Source organism: Filicampus tigris, chromosome 17 (genome assembly GCF_054856515.1).
Source record: "Filicampus tigris isolate MCC_2025a chromosome 17, RoL_Ftig_1.0, whole genome shotgun sequence".
Classification (NCBI taxonomy): domain Eukaryota; kingdom Metazoa; phylum Chordata; class Actinopteri; order Syngnathiformes; family Syngnathidae; genus Filicampus; species Filicampus tigris.
This window is the reverse complement of record NC_141233.1, coordinates 3,054,212-3,070,676: the sequence shown is the minus strand read 5'-3', so window position 1 is coordinate 3,070,676 and position 16,465 is coordinate 3,054,212. Positions and strand designations below refer to the sequence as shown.

The 16,465-nt window shown below is 39.6% G+C and overlaps 1 protein-coding gene across 2 annotated transcripts; it reads right to left on the bottom strand.

Annotated features, from left to right (window-relative positions):
• Nucleotides 1-1,529: 1,529 nt before the first annotated feature.
• Nucleotides 1,530-15,237, bottom strand: exoc3l2a (exocyst complex component 3-like 2a). Of its 2 annotated transcripts, XM_086012687.1 has the most exons (14): nt 15,106-15,237; nt 14,949-15,005; nt 13,342-13,906; nt 12,291-12,508; nt 10,089-10,848; nt 9,854-9,968; nt 9,669-9,779; nt 9,481-9,581; nt 8,969-9,079; nt 8,720-8,855; nt 8,394-8,516; nt 8,143-8,298; nt 4,586-4,707; nt 1,530-2,303 (listed from the first exon to the last, which is right to left on the bottom strand). In XM_086012687.1, exons 1-14 carry the CDS (start codon nt 15,212-15,214, stop codon nt 1,982-1,984), a joined length of 3,006 nt encoding a protein of 1,001 aa, XP_085868813.1. In that variant the 5' UTR covers nt 15,215-15,237; the 3' UTR covers nt 1,530-1,981. The 2 variants fall into 2 exon arrangements, with proteins under 2 accessions (XP_085868813.1, XP_085868814.1); XM_086012688.1 differs by lacking the exon at nt 14,949-15,005 and having other exon boundaries at nt 15,106-15,233.
• Between the last annotated feature and the right edge of the window lie 1,228 nt (nt 15,238-16,465).

The following is a 16,465-nucleotide window of genomic DNA, read 5'->3' as shown; positions in this document are numbered from 1 at the left end:
TTTTACTTTTTTTTTTTATTATTATTAGTGTGGTGTGTACAATAAAATAAACAACTCTTAGTATTGCTTCGGACACCGTACATAGCAACCAAACATAGACCAAAGTATGATCTGCTTTACCAATTGAGTGCAGAGAGCAATTTATGTCTATGACATAATAATGAAAAAAGGCATACCAGTATGAGAGAGTACTGTATGTTATGTTTTTTCCTTCCTTTCTTTCATTGTTTCCTTTCTTTGTTTTCCTTACAATTAAAGAAACCACAGAATTCTTTCATTTTTCGATACACTGAATAAGTGTATCTAAGATTTCGGAGGACGACACAAGCCACAAGTTTAACATGTCTCTTGATAATTATTTTATTATGGAACTAAATTCTAATACAGGTTTGGATTTTTAGACAAAGAGAAACTCTAAACCTATCTTAAAGAAGAAGACAAGATGAACGTTACAACGCTAAATTCTAATACAGCCATGTGCTCTAAGAGGCCTGAGCATAGGGCAACCACCCATGAGCAACTCTGATGTATAAAATCTCAGCTCCTTGCTGCACATTCACTGAGTGGACGAGAGGAAATTCCCCCCGGTGCAAAACGTAAACTTGGCTCCAATAAAAGCATCCGTTGGCACCTCGGTGGACAACAGGAAATCTTTGTTTATCGAAAAACATCCCGTTGTTGGCCTTGGGGGTGTGTGACCCTTCTTGTTATACAGAGGGAGAGCGTCATGAAGTAGTCACGATGGAGCCCCATATTTCAAGATCAGGCTGAACAAAACTGCCATATCCTTAAGATAAACAACTAAGACACGTGTTTGCGTCCGTGTGTGTGTGTGTGTGTGTGGGTGTATGTTTATGTCGTGGCGGTATTGCTTCTGCGTCAGAACCTGGTCTGTTTGGTATGTATTGTTTAAAATAGCTGCAGACTGACACACCCATGTTCAGGGACCACAACACCTAAAGTTAGCAGCAGCCAGATGGGAATAGGACAACTGTCCAATAACAAATTCTTAAAGATGAAGTCTAGCCAAAAATATTTTTTTTCAAGAATATGTTCGATGCAAGCCCACTAGTTGAAACAAGTCATTGGTTGATAAATGTGGCGTTTGGTGAATAAGAGTTAATCCACCCGTTTTTAGACATCTCTGGGGGTGGCCATTTTGTCACTTCTGTTGACTGAAAATGACATCACAACTGCTCAGGGCTCAGGTAAGGACCAATCACGGCTGACCTGTTTTCTGAAACTGAGCCGTGATTGGTCGTTACCTCATCATCATTTTGACAGAAGTGAGAAAATGTCCGCTTCCTTAGATGGCTAAAAAGGGGTGGATTTTGCTGCTTAACTCACATTCCACAAACGCAATATTAATCAGAATGCCGTGTTTCAACTAGTGGGCCTGCTGGGAACATATTCCTGAAAAAAATATGTCTAGGTTAATTTCCTCTTTAAGAGTGAACCTCGGTAAGCCAATGAGGCGCAAGATGACATTATTATACACACAATGAGACAACTTCAAATCTGCTCAATCTACCCAATCAATGGGTCTTTATTAGGTTTCCAGCAATGGATCCATATCATTCACAGTGAGAGTTCAACACATCACTATATACCATAGTCTATAAACCAAAAATGTGTACAGTATATATCGCCTGGTAAATAAATGATAAACAACAAAGCATCATATTGAATTGCCTCTGCTATGATGGCATTATCATTTCATACTGAGGTGGGCCCAAAAAACCTTAATATGAATTGTTTGTGTCCAATGACAGTTAAGACCAGAAAACGAAATTAAAGGTCATGGTTCTTTCAGAATAGTGTTATGTGAGTGTGAACAGAATGAGCAGTACCTCAAGTTAAGTTTCTTTACGTTGCTTGCTTGTACAAAAGCTGGCACTGTCAATTTTTGTCAAGGTGCATGTATGTCTCATCCCATCACAGTATGACTGCAACTGCTCTTCTCACTTTCACACCAAGCTAGCTATTCTTCTCTGTTGAATTTATTTGCGTCTTCAATGTTCTGGCTCTCAGCGGATTGAGCTCTTGTGTTTCTGGCACTTTTCCTGCGGGTTTGCCTTGGTCGGTGCTCCGAGAACCAGTTGGTGACAGCCATGGCAAGACGCAGGAATCCCAGGCTAATGCAGTGCACCTCTGAGGTAATGGGGATGTCAGAAAAAATGGCATGATCCCGGCAGATTAAGGCAGAGCTGCACTGAAAGTCTTTGACTATGTTGAGGATCTCTAGACGCTCCGCCTGACGCATCATGCCTCGTATGTTGAGTAGGGTGGAGACATGTTTCTGCCTGTTGAGAGGAAGGACACGGAGGTGATGAGTGGAAGGTGACGACCGCTAATGGACATTGGCTCTGTTGGGTGTCATTAATACAGAAATGACTTTGCACCATATCCGTCTGAGTCATCTATTTCGGGGAAGGAACTAATGATATTTAAAGCACATTGTAACTATGAATGGTTCATACTGTAAAAAAAAATGCTATTACACTTTCTAGTCACTGATAACGTGCTTCGAAATGTCAGAATTAAACAATATACAAGTGGGTGTGACGTTGGACTGAATATCATCATGGGTGTGATTCAGTGCAGGCCACTGGATAACTGCTCATGATGGGCATATTTTTTTAAATCAATTTTGATCCAACATGAAAATAAATTGGCATGCTATGCTTCTTAAAGACGAAGAAGACAAATTGTGACTAGTTTTGTGTCTAGCGTTCTGTTTAATGTCTGTGTATCACATAATTTCTGCACATTGTTTTGGTTGGTGTGATTGTTGTTGATCTTGTGTTGGTTTTGGTTCTGTCTGACTATTTGCAAATTAAGAACATTCAGGATATACAGTACACCTCAAATAGTGTTCTCCCCTTTAATTGATACAATGTACTATTATTCGTTACACTAAAACAGTTGTTTAAAAAATAACCCAAATTTGGTTTAAAAAAATAATAAATACCTGTATTTATTTAACCCCAACTTAATGAATAAACTACAAAACAATGCAATTTTTCGAGTGGTGGGGTTTGTTTTGCACAGAACAACCCAATAGTTTGGGTTCTGACTGAATTTTTGGGTCGGTCCCCTTTTGACCCAATTTTGGTTATTTTTTTATCTAACTTTTTAGAGTGTAGGTATGACATCCCTTGAATATACAGTGTACACTTCACCTAAAAAATGCCTGTTTTTTCTACTCAGCAAAAAAATAAAAAGTTGTTTATCAAATTTTGCTCTGAAATGCTCAAATGAAATGTTGCAGAAAATGTTCACCTATACAGATGACAGATCTGGTCGGCAGTTAGTGTGATGTGGTGGGATCAGAAGTAATTGTAAAGGTAATTTACTATATAGGCCTACCACTTTTTATTGTGCTAGATACCATAACCATAACATGTTAAAACTAACCCCAAAACAGTATTAGGGATTGGGAAGGGAAAAGTGTGATCTGGTATCTGTTGGAAAAAAAGAGTGCTTCTTTGCTGTCAAGCCTTACATTTTATTCTGACCACCTGATGGCATACAAATTATTCCCTTCTCTTTCTCTGTGAAAATGTCAACAGTTTGTATCTCTCTGGATGAAAGTCTCTTTTCCATGTCCTCGAAGATAATCACTTATCTAATTGTTCATTTATTTTACCATAGATATAAATTCACTGGATTCACCTAGCCTCAATTACAAAATTCTGTCTTTTCCTAATACTTTTGATTTCAGTCCGAAACAACAACATCTATATGGCATAGCGCACCAACCACAACATTATTACTACTCACACTAGTGACAGCCAATGCCAATTCATTACTGTACCTACAATCTGTAACTGTAACAATCTGTACCTACAATCTGTAAATTTGACCTCTGCCCTATTATTTCATAATAATGAAATTGCTTTTATTTATTGGAAATTTCACATTTCAATAAAGAAAAAAATTCAAACATATTATTCCTGATTAATATTTGAATTAGAAGCAGTAGCTTGTCCATGAAACTTTTATTTTACTAGGGTCCGAGCCAGAAGCAGAGAATTCTAAAATACCAACAGGGAATACCACAGCTAACGAAAAAGGGTGAGTCAAGCATTGAGCTAGCCAAAAAGGTCTATCTATCTCTCTCTCTATGTGGCACCAGTCTGTCTCCTGCAGAGTGGCAGGAACAGGAAGTACTCCGCAGCAGCTTCCTGTCTGCTCTTTAGAGAGTTCTGCGTCATAGGCGGTAAGGTTGCCAACTGTCATCTCAGTCTTAATCTGTGCACAAACATCTTTGGCAGTTTGGGCTCCCACCTACACAGAGGCCTCTTAGCCTTATCCACTCTCAAAACAGAATAGTATATCCAAAAATAGCAAAGTTAATGTATGATATGTTTTCTTGCTCCTTTCCTTGTTTTGATCCATTGTGACAAAAAAAACATACATACTCATACATTTCCCTGCTTGGCTTGACGCCAAAAACAACGGAGCATGTGTGACAGTAAGCATGAATAATATAAGACCATTGGGGATATAGTGCAGAGAATCTGTTATTATAGACACATCCTGACAGAAATATTCTAACACATTTTATTTGTTAAACCCTTACCGAATATCTGGAAATTCTTTCACCAGGACAGCAACCTCCATCTGGATGGAGGGCGTGTCTTCAAGGAGAACTATGTCAGCCAGGTGGCAGATGAGACTGTCCAACCAAGATGAATTTGATTCCTGAAGAAGACATGTTAGGAGAATTGTATTATTTACCATATTAAGATATTAATTATTTTATTCATTAAATTTATTCATTCCTTTTATGTTGTTCCAACGTTAAGATTCACCGTTTATGTAGACAACTAACTGCCCCATGTTCCAGATTCAAGAGGGTTGCATAGCCAGGCGTCCTGAGGGATTTTTTGGTCTTTTAAACAGCACAAACAGCCTTGATATGGCACCCTCAAATAACATGAATATCGGTATTGCGTACTGAAAAAATCAAATGGCGTGACAACGCTGGTGAGGAGTCATTGTGTGGCGCCTGTTTATGACTGTAATATTTCTGCGCATAGGTGAGCATTCCATCAAGACTGACCGGTCCGTCAGTCGGTCACTGACGGATGCCCATTTTGCTGACGATCAACGAATGACTTTTTAAAAATGACGGACTAAGCACTGACGGAAGTAGATTTTCATCCCTCAGACTAATCATCACTAACCACTAATCACTCAGTGATGGAGGCCTTTTTTGCTGACGTGTTTTGTTCGTGGGGGGAAGGACTGACTGAATAACTAATGAGCCGATGGACTAAATCAGGGTTATCGAACATACGGCCCGCGGGCCGTAAACGGCCCCCAGGGAGGTACCATCAGGTCCGCAGGATCATTTAAATGTGAAAAAATGCATAAAAGACACAGAATTAATATTTTTAATACGTTGCAATTCATGATTTATCCGCTAGGGGGCACACTGTTTTGAGAGAGTAGAAGACAATATTTCTTTCTTTATAAATCTCGTTTAATCTTAAAGTAAAGTTTTGTGACTTTGTACAATCAGTGGGATTATTTGTAATGCATATACGTGAATGATAAAAGTAAATTGCACATTTGTCTAAGGAAATCTTAGGTGTTTCATTAAATGTTTTGTAAAAGGAATGTTCATTAAATTTCAACATTTTCCAAATGTTCTTGTGCTCCTTTACACCAAAACAGAGGAAATACACGATATTTGGGTTATTTATAGCTGAGTATGGTATCATTTTAATGGTCCGGCCCACTTGACATCTACCGAGGCCGTATGTGGCCCACAATGTGAGATGAGTTTGACACCCCTGGACTAAATGACAGATTGACTGACGGATTGACTGATGGACTGACCAAGTGACGGTTACAATTCGGTGTGGCTTGAAAAATGACAGACTGACGAATGACGGACAGGTACCCAGGGTTCTGATGGAAAACAAATGAAAGACCAGCAAAATTTAGTAAAATGGCCCCCCCTGTTTCTGCGCTTTACTCGGTGAATAAAGGCAATGAAAACGCTCAAGAAAACATTTCTCTATTTCACAGTAGTTGAATTTGTCTCCAAAGGTAAATCACTTCTTATGTAAGCATGAATTTCTCATGTAAGCATGCAGTAAGCATAAAGTACAACAAAATAAGAATTGAATAGTGATTCTGAACTACTTTTATAAGACATTCTTAACTCTCTCGAAGGCCAGAGGGTAAAAACGTTGTTGATTCACCAAGTGAATAACAAAACTACAACTCTGTTTTTCTGGTCATTGTTTTCCTCCAAAGACAGCAGAATTCTTGGGGTTGGCATTTGCTAAAAATAACAATCTCTTTTTTAAACCGTGCCTAAAAAGCTGCCCCGGCCCCAGTTGCCATTTTTCATAGTCACTTCATTCTACCCTCAGCGAAAAAAGCCATCAAGGCCATCCCAGACTCACTTCAAAGTCAGCCAGCTGACAGGAACAGGAAGTTCCCTCTGAACACAGCAGCTTCCTGTTGTCAACCGAGGTGACGGGCACTTGTTTGAACTCGGTCACAGAAAGGGGCAAATGCCACACTGTCAGGCATAGTTGTTTTACAGCCTCTTCCCCCTTCAGGTTAGTGCTAACGTAAGCCAGGATCATTTATATCCATCTCACTGACGGCAGCCATTTTTCAGAACTCACTCCTGTATCAACACTGTCTGGCTTATTCCTGACCTAGGAAGTTGGAGCGGCAGTCTCCATTATCAGCCACCATCCGTGGCATTCCACTTGGCAGTATATTCTGTTTTATTCAGTTTTACAGTACTCTATGTAGCTGAGAAATGCACGGTCGCAGATGACCACATTGGAACCCCTGGCGTGAAATAATTGACGTGCCCACCACTGCTTCTCTGCCACTCCAGACCTTCTTCGTGCAGTACCACAGTTCCTCTCAGGGTATCCTGTCATAGGCTTTCTCTAGATCGACAAAGACACAATGCAGCTCCTTCTGACCTTTTCTGTACTTCTCTACCATCAACACCGTCAAGCCAGGCAAATAACGAATCTGTACAATAGTACTCTTCCTAGTCAGTAAACCATACTCTTGTTCTCAAATACTCACTTCTGTCCTGAGTCTAACTTCCACTACTCTTTCCCATAAATTCATTGTGTGGCTCATCAACTTGTTTCCTCGACAGTAACCACAACTCTTCACATCACCCTTGTTCTTGAAAACGGGCACCAGCACACTTTTCCTCCATTCCTCAAGCATCTTCTCACCCTCTAGTCAAAAAATCTAAAGGTATTGTACTTTCTTTCCATTTTTCATCCTTTTTAAGTGCCTTCCTGACTTCTTCCTTACCAATCATTGTTAATTCCTGGTCCACCAGAATTGTCTCTTCTACTCTTCGTTCTCTCTCGTTTTCCTCATTCAACAACTCAAAGTATTGTTCTATCCACTACACTACTGGCACCAGTTAACGTATTTCCATCTCTATCCTTAATCGCCCTAACCGGCTGCACATCTTTTCCATCCCTACCTCTTGGTCTGGCTAACCTGTAAAACTCTTTTTCACATTCTTTACTGTCAAACATGCCATACTTGTCATCATATGGTTCTTTTTTAGCCTTTGACACTCTGCCTTGGCTCTAAGTCACATCTCCTTTTACACATGTCTCATTTCCTGATCTTCTCAATGTCCTACTTCTCCTCAGCTAACCTCTTTCCTTATATGCTTTAGAGCACTGACTGGTTCCACCACGAAGTCTCCTTCTCCCTTTTCTAATCATAAGACATTCCAAGTATTCTCCTGCCCGTCCCTCAGATCACCTTGACTGTAGCAATCCAGTCTTCTGGAAGCTCCTCATGTCCACCAAGAGCCTCAACACTTTTTGAAAGGCCACAAACATTTGAGCTCTCATAAGGAATTTTAAAAGTCACTTTTTAGAAAATGTTTATTCTTGTACTTTTTGTGATTTTTGTAAGCTGTCTTTTATTTTTGTACTTGTATTTTTAAATGTCCTTAGTTCTTTGTTTTTAAATGCTTTTAACTCATTCACTGCCAGGCATTTTGAGACCCTCTTTTACCCTAACGTTTGAAAAAAATATAAATAAGTTCTTGGGATTGAATGGCTGGACTGAGAAAAGTGACTGAGATAATGTAGTATTTTGTATGAAGAACAGACTCACCAAATCCTTAAAGAGTCCTTTAAGCTGCTTGGCTTCATCTTGTAAGCGGAAAGCCATTCTCTTTCTCATCTTGGAGGAGGTGCACATGATGCGTCCCCGCATGATGGCTCGGACATACTCGACTAGGACCCGACGGTGCACCTCACCCACCAGCGTCTGTGTCATTCAAAAAAATCCAAAGAGAATTTTGTCTCATGTGACCTCAACCTCATCAAACACTAGATAAATTGAATGTTTCTGTTAACACGTACCTGATACGGTGGAGGATCCATCCTTCTGAACTTTTTGAAGTGTTGTTTAATGCTGGCTTCAATGGCCTCAAATGTCTCTGTGTTGTTTAGCCACTTTCTCTTGATCATTTTGTCAAAAAACGGCTGGAAATAACAATGGGGCAACAATGGTTAAAATGGGAGCTTTCTGACGAAAACGTGTTTAACATTTTGCTGGTTTAATGAACGAAACTGGCATATGACAAGTTGATGTGTGAATGTGATGTTAACAAGAAAAATAATCTGAGGCTAAATGAACATTTCATTGTTTGGTTTATTTCAAAAGACCTGGCTGAACATTTACCCACCCTAATGTGCTCAAACAGCCTATCAGCCAGCACCCTCACAGACTGGTTGATGATCCTGTCCAGGGAGGAGTTGGCACTCTTTGCTGAGTCCTCGCTGGCCTGTGGGTCACACTGCCTGCAGCGCTCCACAAATGCTCTACAGTGTCCAACAATGACATGAATATACAGATTAATCTAATTACTGTAGTGAAACACATCCTAAAAAATAAAAAAAGAGTAGAGTATAGATGGAATAAAAGTTTGTTTTACCTGAGAGGAGGGCAGCAGTTGACAAGGGCTATGGTTCTGGAAACATATCCATCTCCTCGATCGCCAAACTCTGCCTGAGTCTCATGAAACATCTCCACTTTTCTCTGGAAACTGTATACAACATTTTCTTTGAGAATCTACATCCACAAAATAACCATGTCCAGCATAGCAATTTTGTATCAAGGGCAACACCAGATCCAACAGATGACAAAGTAGTGATTTTTAAAAAAAAATGATATATGTGTTAACTTTAAAGTCAAACTCAGTCTTTTCCGTGGCGCTTGTAAATTTCCACTCGTTTTAGTAGGAAACAAGTAGATGTGGGTTGAACTCCAAATTGCGTGCCTTTGATGTCTGTCTTCTAATTTTAATAGACTGGTATTTTGTTAAAATTGTAGTTCAGGTATGACAAATAATATTGATCTGTTGTTATTCATAGAGTAGCTATAAACTTGTTGGGCGTAGACACAGCAACAGATTTCTACAGACCTTGGTGATGTTTTCCAACTCACCTATAAAGGAAGTCCGCCAAACCGATGAGACTAAAACGAGCCACTCTTGCCCCTAGGAACTGGTTTACAGATGTAGATTTGTCCAGATCTACTTTCAGCCTCTGGAATTGTGAATTACTTGACTGTTAAGATAGATGTGTGGTGGTTGCATCATGTTTTTAAACATTGAAAAAAATAAAATAAAATACCTGAATGACCGAGCGTGCTAGGTGGGACTGATACTCCTCTATGTGTAGAGTATGAGCCCATCGCCTCTCTTCGTCATCCAGAACCTGAATTAGCTCTTTTGTCACCTTCTCCTGCAAATGAAATAACAAATTTAATCTGTTATTATATTTTTTGAGAGGCACCCAAAAGAAAACTCTTCTCTTACTTTGACAATACTAAGACACTCCTTTTCCAATTGGTCCACTGTGTCTGGCGGCAGAATAGGTTCCAGGGAGGCATAGTTGATTGTTGTTGCAGTGCCAATGGTTCCCAAAACATCACTTGGAAAGAGAAAAATGCAATACATATTTTGTAAGTAATTATTCATAAAAGGTACATTTTATTGAAGTAGATTGAATGAGATTCACTCTAGTACTTCCATACTATAAAGTGTACTCTACCGGTTGTAGATGTTGTAGAACCAGTCCAACAATGAGTAGACATCAGTAATCTGCAGTGGGCCACGGGTAAGGGTTCTTAGACGTTTAGCCACGGCTTTATGATAACTTTCCACATACACCTGGAACGCAGAAAACTCCTCAGGGTAAATGGACACGGCATTCCTCTTCGCAGCGTCCAGGTCATCCACCATTCGACTCCTCAGGCGCTCCAGGTATGATGCCAGCTGGCCTGCCTGAGTGTCCACCTGGTGTGGCAGGCTCCAATCAGCAGCCTCCGCCACAGCTTCCCTCCACTTAATCTTCATTCGCCGAGGACGGTGGCTTTGTTGTGTCTGGGGAGCTACGTCCAAATCTCGATCTGGCTTGCTGTCCTCTCTGAGGGCCCAGGTCACATCTGCATGCTCCTCCTGTTGAATAACCAGTACCACAAGCCCGAGGTTGGGCCCGGCACTGGGCTGACGGAGAGACTCTCGCACAACATCCCACATCTCTTTCATCAAAGCCTCGTAGAGGAGCTCTACGTCCTTCTCTTTTCGACGGCTTGAATCCAGAGTTGCGTTGGAGCTGAGTGACTCATCCAAGGATGAACATGATAGGGGAATCATGCCAGGAGGACTGCAGGGACTAAAAGTAGGACTGAGGACGGGAGTAGCTGGAGTTGGCAGGAGAGACAACAGCTCACACTCTCGCTCTAGTTCCTGAATATGCGTGTCGGCAAGGAGCAGGTCTCGATGGTTGACTAATTGTAAAATCTCCAGTACTGTTGGGAGAAAGACATAGACCAAATTAGTTAGTGTGATTTGGAAAGAAAACATCTGAACAAAGGAGAGGATACATGTAGTGCGCTCAAGAGGCAGACTAAACCCTGGATTGGTTGGCAGCCAAATGCAAGTCACATACACAAGACAGACAACCATTCACATTGACACCTGCATGAAGTCTGCAACAGTGATTTACATGTGAGTTGGGGGCTACTGAGTCTGATCTATTTTAGCCTCTTGCTACACACTTTTCTATCACAAACTTTGTTCCCTGTGGAGTCAGTAAACAGAAATGATGTGAAATTTCTATCTGGTGGGCTCTAGGGTATGAGGAAATGCAGTTATTTCCTGATTTGACAGTCTGTTGATTGGACCCAATGACTCAGGATTATGTGGAGCTCAAATCTATAGCCATCTACTGTAGAAGGCAAGGAACCATATTTTTTTAACAGACTTGGAACCAATTGACCCCAGATTCAAGAAGGGAAAGTTAGTGCGCAGTCCCCTCAAAACATCCATTCTTAAATAGCTTTTTAAGTCTGCTAGTTCCAGAATTGGCGCAATTTGCCACAGCACCAGTGAATGTCACTGAGGTGCCATGAACAAACAGAGATTGGTTACATGTTTCAGGGTTGTGCTGCTTACGGTAGACTCGAGCAGGCTAAAACATGCGTCAATGTGGCAGCCATGCTGGCAGTGGCAATGTTCCCAGCTAACGGAAAGCATGGACATAGCCTTAGCATCGCCGTCGGCACGCAGCTAAAATGGGCATGTTGTATCTACCTATTCATATCTATGGCTGATTTTTACTCAGGCGCAAGTTAGCTAGCTAGCTAGGCGCTATTCTCTTTGAATATGCTATTTTTGGTGCAGTGCACAGTTTTGCTGTAAAGCCCTTATATTTTATATTGCATCTAATCATAACAGAGGTGAAAAAAGGAAGTGCTAACATCTTGGCTCATGAGCGATGTTATCTCCCCTCAAGCACCAACAAGGTAACTTTACAACCTTTCAAACAGTTTCAAGCTTTTTTTTTATATTTATTTACAATAATTTTATACTGTACTGGGCATTTTTATGCTATGAAAAAAGTACAAATTCTCCAATCAAAATAAGTAATTCTGATTAATATTGGGTTTGTGGAACATGAAATCTGAGCAACTGTGATGTAATTTTCAGTCGACAGTAAGTGGCAAAATGAGCCGCCAAAATGGGTGGATTTAGCTGCTTAACTCATATTCCACCAACTCAATATCAATCAGAATACAATGTTTAGACTAGTGGGGATATATTGTAAAGAATATATTGTAAAGTAAATATTTGGCTTGACTTCTTCTTAAAAACTGATATGCCACAGCACATGAGCTTGAGCAGAAACAAAGGCTATTCAGTGTAGTATCACTTATAATCTGCGGCAACTCATTATATCCTTGTTCACTACCTGAGAGGGGCTCTCTGGTTTTGACCACTGGCTCCTCTTCCTCTGTGTCTTCGTCAGTCTCCTGTGAGGCCTTGTCGGACATGGATTCCCTCTTCAGCTTGCCAAGGCTGACCATCCTGAGGAAGGAGGACCGCCTAGAAGCCTCCGCCTCACTGTCTGCACTCAGGTCCCCACAGGGCAGGCTTTCTCTGCGATCCTCTTTACGACGGCCGGTAATGCTGCACAGGATCCGCAGCGAAAAACAAAATTAACAATATAAATGGGATGAGAGGATGAAGGGGCTTCATACGTGATCACATGAAAGGCTTGGTGCTACAAATTGGTAATGGAAAATAGATTTTATTTATTAGTGACACCTATTCAAAATGTAAAACTGTGCTGCTGCCAAGCACGAGGAACACCTTTATATAAAAATAGTCCCATTTTAGGAGGGACAGTGAGTGTGCAACATGCCGCTGAAAGAAAGTCAACAGCAAATGACATAACAACAAGGGAGATAAGCACGTTCATTACTTGAAAATGTTAAAAAATCTCTTTTTTTTTTCAACTTGACCTAAGGATTTATTTAATCAATATAGTCTGCGGAAAGTGGCAGTCTTCTCATGCTCTTACAGGTGCACTTTTGTGACTATGTCATTCTTATTTTGTCAATAATAATAATAATAGGAAGTACTATATATATATATATTTATATATATATATATATATATATATATATATATATATATATATATATATATTTATATATATATATATATATATATATTTATATATATATATATATATATATATATATATATATATTTATATATATATATATATATTTATATATATATATATATATATATATATATATATATATAATAAGGAATCAATAATATAATTATATTTTCTATAAGGTATATTTCTTGCACATCAAACATTCAGTGTGAAGTTTACATTTTATCATGTTACTCCATCGATAATTTAATCTTTCATTTTATTTATGTGTCTATATCAGGAAAAAGGCTTTGACTACCTCAAGTTAAATTTGAATGTATTTCAGCCTCACCGGAATAGAGTCATAATTCCTTCTGAGCTTCTGCGTAGTCCTTTCCTTTTTTCCCTCTCTGTTGGGAGCGTATTTGAGTCTCCAGGGCTATAGTAGGGTGTGTTGTGCCCCCACACACTCCGTCCAGATTTGCGGAGCCCCTTGCCCAATTTTCCAAGGGTTTTCAGTGGTGACACACCACAAATCCGCTCCAGGGTGCCCCTAAGCGGCTTTCCTTTTGGATTTCCCGCCCCATGTCTCTCCGCATTCAGCTCATTTTCCTCCTCTTCTCCATCACGAGACGACCTCAGCTGTAGGTTCCCCCTGACCTCACCCATGATGAGGCCTGTGTCGCCGCCATTCCTCTCATCCTCATCCAGGTCAACATCCTCAAAAGGGTTCAGGTTCTTTTTCAGATCTTTCAGGTTGTGCAACTCCTTCAGATCATTAAGATCATTCAAGTCCTTGAGGTCCAAGTCAAGCCTCGGTAGGATAAGTTCACCATTCACTCTGGGGAACTCATGGCAGCTCTTGGACCTACCTGGGAGCTTCTTTAGAATGGGCATGATTGCACTTGAGATTTGAACTGTTGAACAACAGGGAAAAAAAAAAACTTGTAAAAAAAGTGGAAAAATAATTTTTCACATGCTGCTTATCACTTATATAATGCATTGCTTTTTACACGATTTCAACCATACACTACACTAGAAATATGCACTAGAAACAAACTTCTCACCGTGATAAGACAGGATGCTCATTAACACTGATGCAGATTAGTCACTGAAATGGGATTCATTAATGTTCGATTTAGATTTGTGTTTATTCATCTTCTGCAAGTAAAAGGTTACTCTATGATATTGATATTCAAATACCGCTGTTGGGATTCATTAATGTTCGACTTAGATTTGTGTTTATTCATCTTTTGCAAGTAAAAGGTTACTCTGTGCTATTGATATTCAAATACATAGCATATGTATCTGTGCCTCATTACAACCTGCTTTTGTTATTTACAACATTTACCTTTTTTTTTTAAGTCAGAAACACAACATTTTTGCCTAAAATATCACAATATAGTTTTAGCCTAACATTTTACAGAATAACATTGCACATATAATAAGGCATGTATAACATCATTTAAATTTGTTGTAAGTTCTGTATTTACAGCACCTTCCCTTTGTTTTTTTTTCCCCAATGCAAACCTGCCTAACCTGCACAATGACAATAACATTTTATGTTTTTTTATCATTATTAAGAATGGACTTTTTCTGGTTGGAGCAAACTATTATTTTTAATATACTTTGTTAGTTATATTTACAATAAACATGTTTTTCAATGTAATGTAATGCACTTACATATGTGAACATTTTTGGAAAGCTAGAATCAATGTCTGATTTAATTTAACTAATAGAAATTCCCGGATAACAGATGAAATGAAATCAAATGAAATCAAATACAACAGCTCTATTATTTTATGATAAGCAGGAATAAAAATGATTAGGTCATTATTTTGTCATTGTTAGTGGCAGTTTGCAGTGGTTTATAACTGCAGGGTTCCATTTGAAATATTTCATATATGATTTCGGGGCATGCAGGGTCGTATTGGATCTTATTAGATGGCGTGGGTGTACCTAATGAAGTGTCTGGTGGGTAGACACCATCTATTAGACACGTTACCTGTTTTACACCTGTATGGAATAAGACAACAAATTAGAAAACACAATCAAACCACATTGTGATGGAGCTGACTGGAACACATAAAAATGAGTCCAGCGCAAACGGTCTTACCTGAGAAGATATCCTTGCAGTGTTTCAGGAGCGTGTCATCCTGGAGTGTGCAAGCTTTGTGTGTGTGTGTGTGACTGATGAGTGTGAGAGTGTGTCTGAAAGTATTCATGGACCCGAGAGAGCAATGTGGCTGCCCGTGGTTTCCTGGCGAGCTCTATTGTGGTGGAAGGTGATATGTTTTCCTGAGGAAAGGCCTGTCCTGTCACTTCTACCCCTCCTACACCAGCAAACCTTCAGCCCCCACTCCCATACCCCACCCTGCATGCACCCAAGGGAACCTTCTTGTTACATTAATTACATTGAGTTCCTAGTGCAGAGCATCCCCTGCGGTGTATTATGATTTTATCATGCGTGCACACTTTGTTAGAGTGCATTAACCCGTCTAACTTAATTGTTTGAGTGGCAGAATTTGAAGGATGAATCGATGCCCGTGGCCTCGATTGCAAATTCCATTCATGCATCATCAGCAGCGTATTCTTCCTCGGTCCAAGAGTTTAGAACAGAGCATAAATGATGATAAACACTTGAGTTGTTGCCATATTGTTTGTAACATATAGTAACTATGGGCTCTGTTGCCATAGCAGGGCTCATAATGCCACATAAAGGAAGCTTCTGGAGATGTGTTTGTACTTGTGCATATACACGTATACTGTAGTTGGGTTGTACTGTGCAACGTTTAATAAAAAGGAAGCAATGGAATAAGTTCAACTGGACAGCCCACGAGTAAAGGCTTTCACGATACAGTACTGAACTCTTTTTGCTGCTTTCTGCCACCTAGTGCACAGTATGATAATTGACACTAGTCTACTGGGGGGCACATAGGACCTCGCACTTCCTAGCCAGATGTATGACAAAAATGTTATTTTAAATATGGACAAAATACTTGCTCTTAATATATTTCATTTTTGTAATACTTTTTTAATGCACGTATAAAATATCCGCTATCCTAACCCAACAACAAAGGGTTTGAAGCAAACAACAAAGTAAACACATACTGGCTCGGGCTCTCTTGCATGAAAATTACCATTCAAAAAAGGCAAAAAACTGATGAACAGGAAACCAACATTTTGTGCAAGAACCTATTTAGTTTTTTGTTTTTTTGTTTGTTTGTTTGTTTTTTCACAAAAATCAACTCACTCAAAAATGTAATATTATTGAGGTACCCTTGCTTGAGCTGCATATCATTCCAAAGCTGCAAAAAAAAAAAAAGTAGGCCTACTCATATAGGCCACTATAAGACCCTGTTTAAGTACAACTAAGACAACGTCTGCCATCTAGTGGTCATTAGAGATATTACACATTAAAACTACAATCGACCCCTGCATATTCACAGTTCAGCACCCGCATGTAAAGTAAGGAA